General features: G+C 43.9%; 1 protein-coding gene across 1 annotated transcript; it reads left to right on the top strand.

The window, feature by feature from the left end:
* The first annotated feature begins 555 nt into the window (after positions 1 to 555).
* LOC120033979 (protein ELFN1-like) lies at positions 556 to 2,943 on the top strand. The gene has a single exon (XM_038980380.1). It carries the CDS (start codon positions 556 to 558, stop codon positions 2,941 to 2,943), a length of 2,388 nt encoding a protein of 795 aa, XP_038836308.1.
* The last annotated feature ends 1,513 nt before the right edge of the window (positions 2,944 to 4,456 follow it).

Genomic DNA, 4,456 nt, shown 5'->3' with positions numbered 1-4,456 from the left:
GGCATGTATTCTGAATATTTCTGGCCAGAAAAATATATACTTTTTACATTTAGTGGTGTAAATGTGGCTATATTCAAATTGAAAACCTCACATTCAAGCAGTTATTGATTCCCCTAACATGTGCCTGCTTCTCTTTTCTTCACAGGGAGTTCCTCTGAGCCCATGAATGCGACACAGCAAGAAAGACAGAGGAAGAAACAATAGGATGAGACCGATCAACGATGTTATCCCTGGGGAAATAAGCACAAGACAATCTGAGGTGGTGAAATACTGAATCTCAGCGAACCATCTCTAGAACTTCACTCCAGGCTAAAGTCATTGGATGGATGCTGGTCTAAATGCACATGCCCAACATCTTTTTGTAAATGGCTGGAACATTGGGACTGAATTATCCTTCCCTGGACACAAGGCCAATATATTGATTGTCCTCACGGAGGAGAACACTTGAAAGTCCAGCTAGATTACAAAGAGTTCAGTTCAGCATCTTTAGAAACCACAGTGGTGTTCCCGTCTTAGAGCTTTTGGGCCCTGCCCATGACATCAAGAGGAGCACCAATGGCCTGCGGTGGAGCTATGGTAATGAGTGCCTTTTTCTGGTCTGTGGCCATAGTATATTTGACCCATATAGGCAGAGTCAATGGGGACTGCTGGCTCATCGAAGGTGAGAAGGGTTTTGTGTGGCTGGCCATCTGCAGCCAAAACCAGCCTCCATACGAGGCAATCCCCACGCATATCAACAGCACCATTGTGGACCTTCGGCTCAATGAAAACAAGATCAAAAGTATCCATTTCTCTGCCCTCAGCCGCTTCGCCAACCTGACCTACCTAAACCTGACCAAGAATGAGATCAACTACATAGATGACGGGGCCTTTTCTGCCCAGTTCAACTTACAGGTCCTTCAGTTAGGCTTCAACAAACTCCGTAACCTTACTGAGGGCATCCTCAGGGGTTTGGGCAAGCTGCAGTACCTCTACCTCCAGGCCAACCTGATTGAGACTGTGACACCCAATGCCTTTTTGGAGTGCTATAGCCTGGAAAACATCGACCTCTCCATGAACCGTATCCAGCAGCTAGATGGGACCACGTTTACCAGCCTGACTAAACTGACTACCTGTGAGCTTTACACCAACCCTTTCAACTGTTCCTGTGAACTACTTGGCTTTGTGAAGTGGCTCTCTGCATTCCCCAACAGGACAAATGAACGGATGGTCTGTGACTCCCCATCAGGTGTCTCTGGCTACAGTCTGCTCAGCCAGAATCCTAACAACCCGACTTTTCGGAATGCCCTCCATATGCTCTCCACTGTGTGTACAGATGACTATGTGACGCCGTACATACCTGTGCCTCCTGAGACCACCACACTCCCACCAGACTACACTCCCTGTGGGCTGGAGGACTGTCCCTCCGGAACTGAGCCAGATGAGAGTATGAGTATCAACCCAACGGTGATTAATGTGGATGTAAAACCCAGTATGAAGCTCAAGCAAGTCTCTAAAACAAGCGCCACCATCACTGTTCAGATCCCCCATCCCTTCAAGAAGATGTACAGCCTGGTTCTCTACAATAACAGTTTTTTCACTGATATTCAAAACCTCAAAATTCAGAATGAGGACATTGAACTTAAAAACCTGAAACCCCATACTGAATACACGTACTGTGTCGCTTCTATAAAGAATAATCTTAGATTCAATCATACTTGTCTGGCAGTCTCCACAGGACCCTGGAATGGGAACGAGAGATCACAGAACCATGCAACAGCTACCCACTACATTATGACCATCCTAGGTTGTCTCTTTAGTATGGTGATTGTCCTCGGGGTGGTCTACTATTGCTTGCGTAAAAAACGTCAGCAAGATGAAAAGCACAAAAAGGCCGGCAGCCTAAAGAAAAGTATAATTGAACTAAAATATGGACAAGAGCTCGAAGGGGGAACCATTTCCAGGATGTCACAGAAGCAAATGATGGGTGGGGAGAGTATGTCCCGCATGCCATACCTACCATCTGGTAGTGAAATGGAGCAGTACAAACTGCAGGAGATAAGAGATGACACGCCTAAAATGGCCAAGGGAAGTTACATAGAGGTCCGAGGAACCGGGGACCACCATGAACGCAGAGAGTGTGAGATGTCCATGCCTGGGATGTCCATGCCTGGGAACAGCCAAGGGTCAGTGGCCGAGATTTCAACCATTGCAAAAGAGGTGGATAAGGTAAATCAGATCATTAACAACTGTATCGATGCTCTGAAGTCAGAATCCACATCTTTTCAAGGGGTGAAATCAGGAGCTGTGTCCACCCAGGAGCCCCAACTGGTCCTAATATCAGAGCAGCCGCAGAGCAAGTCTAGCTTCCTGTCCCCGGTGTATAAGGACAGCTACCACCACTCGTTACAGAGGCACCACACCTCGGATGTCCCGCCAAAGCGGCCCAGCACTGCCACTGGAGGTCCAATGCGGAGCCCAAGGCCTTACCGCTCAGAGTCCAAGTACATAGAGAAGACCTCACCAACGGGTGAGACCATCCTCACTGTAACGCCAGCCGCTGCCATCCTTAGGGCAGAGGCCGAGAAGATCAGGCAGTACAATGAGCACCGGCACTCCTATCCCGACAGCCACCAGCTGCAGATCGAGGAGCTGGAAGGGCCCGGAAGCCACAAGCCCTCCATCCTGGAGCCCCTAACTCGGCCCCGTCCCAGAGACATGGCGTACTCTCCGCTCTCGCCTCAGTACCATAACCTCAGCTACTCCTCCAGTCCTGAGTACTACTGCAAACCACATCACACTATCTGGGAGCGCTTCAAACTCCGTGGCAAACGGCACAAAGATGAGGACGAGTACATGGCTGCAGGGCATGCGCTACGTAAAAAAGTGCAGTTTGCCAAGGATGAGGACCTGCATGACATTTTAGACTACTGGAAAGGTGTATCTGCTCAACAGAAATCTTAATCTCTCCAAGTATTTTCTACTGGACCACAACTTTCAGAAATGACACGGAAACCTTATATGTGAAACTCACTATTGATTGGATGGATACGTCCATATTGCGATCAACTACTTAAACGTATATATAGCAACATATTTTGACTGTGAGTAAAATAGGAAAAGAACCTTGGAAATGACCACCTTGGAAAGGACCATCTTAAATTTGTCACATTATGTATGGAATTTATGGGAATAAACTGTAATCTAACGTTTCAAGAAGAAAACATATTGCAAGTTAAGAATATACATATTATATGTTGCAATGGATTATAGGTATTTGGGTATCGCATGGCCAAGTCCTGTGACAGTGGATTTGCTGTTGTGTACTTTGAGAAAATACTGTAACAAATATTGAAAAACATGTCTACTGAAACCTCATTATTTTTTCTTCAAGAACTACTGAACAATCATACGAAAAAGAACATTTTTTCTCCCCACATATATTTAATTCTACAATGGAACTATGTACTGATACAGTTTCTATATCTGCAATGTTTGCTGTTAATAAGATTTTAAAAATGATGATTGATTCCGGTTTAGCCCATGGATTTCAAAGACAGCTCATTATTTGTTTTCTAATGATTTCCGTGTCCTAACTAATACACATTACACTGGTCAGATAATTGGTATTATCTTACCCAGACCACTTAACTTTCCCTTCCCCTATTTGCAGCACTTTCACATAATACATTTTAGAGGCCACTAAACAAACTGCACAATATTAAAAGGCTGGAATTTTCTAAATGTAATATTCCACATAAGACAGTTAATTGTATTATTCTGATGCTGATGGTCTGTCTTAGGCATCGGCATTGTGAGCCATTAGTCATATCTTTAGAACCAAAGTAGAAAAAGCTGAAGTGTTTACAACATTTTCTTTCTGCATGGTCTAAGAAAGTGTTTCCCAACTCCGGTCCTCAAGTACCCCTCAACAGCACACATTTTAGTTGTAGCCCAGCACAAAAACCCCTGATTCAACTTGTCAAGGGCTCGATGATTAGTTGATAAGTAGAATCAGGTGTGATTGTCCGGGGCTACAACAAAAATATGTACAGTTGGGGGTTGGGAAACACTGGTCTTAGATATGTGTGAACATAGTAAATCAGGTTCCATATGCATTTAATTTGAATATGTTCTACTGTGTTTCAAAGAGCCAAAACATTTTAAGAGTTACTTTTGTTGAAAGTGTAATTGACCGTTCACCTTTATATAACCAATATTTTCCACGGAAGGCACCTTTAGTTTCCCACCTGTTGTTTAGTCAGAATGCTAAGAATGCAGTTCACATTCTTTACTGGAATATCTGTTCTATAGCCCGATGGATGAATGTACAATATAGATGATGAAATCTGTATATGGCAGCTTTTTAATTTTCTTTCCGAGCAATTTTTTTTATTTGCTATTTACAACCATAATCTCGAGTTTCCTTTGTCTCTACTTGGTTTTTCAATTCATATATTTCCCATAACTTATCATA

Source organism: Salvelinus namaycush, chromosome 41 (assembly GCF_016432855.1).
Source record: "Salvelinus namaycush isolate Seneca chromosome 41, SaNama_1.0, whole genome shotgun sequence".
Taxonomy (NCBI): domain Eukaryota; kingdom Metazoa; phylum Chordata; class Actinopteri; order Salmoniformes; family Salmonidae; genus Salvelinus; species Salvelinus namaycush.
Note: the sequence above shows the minus strand (reverse complement) of the source record. Positions and strands in the feature narration are given on the sequence as shown.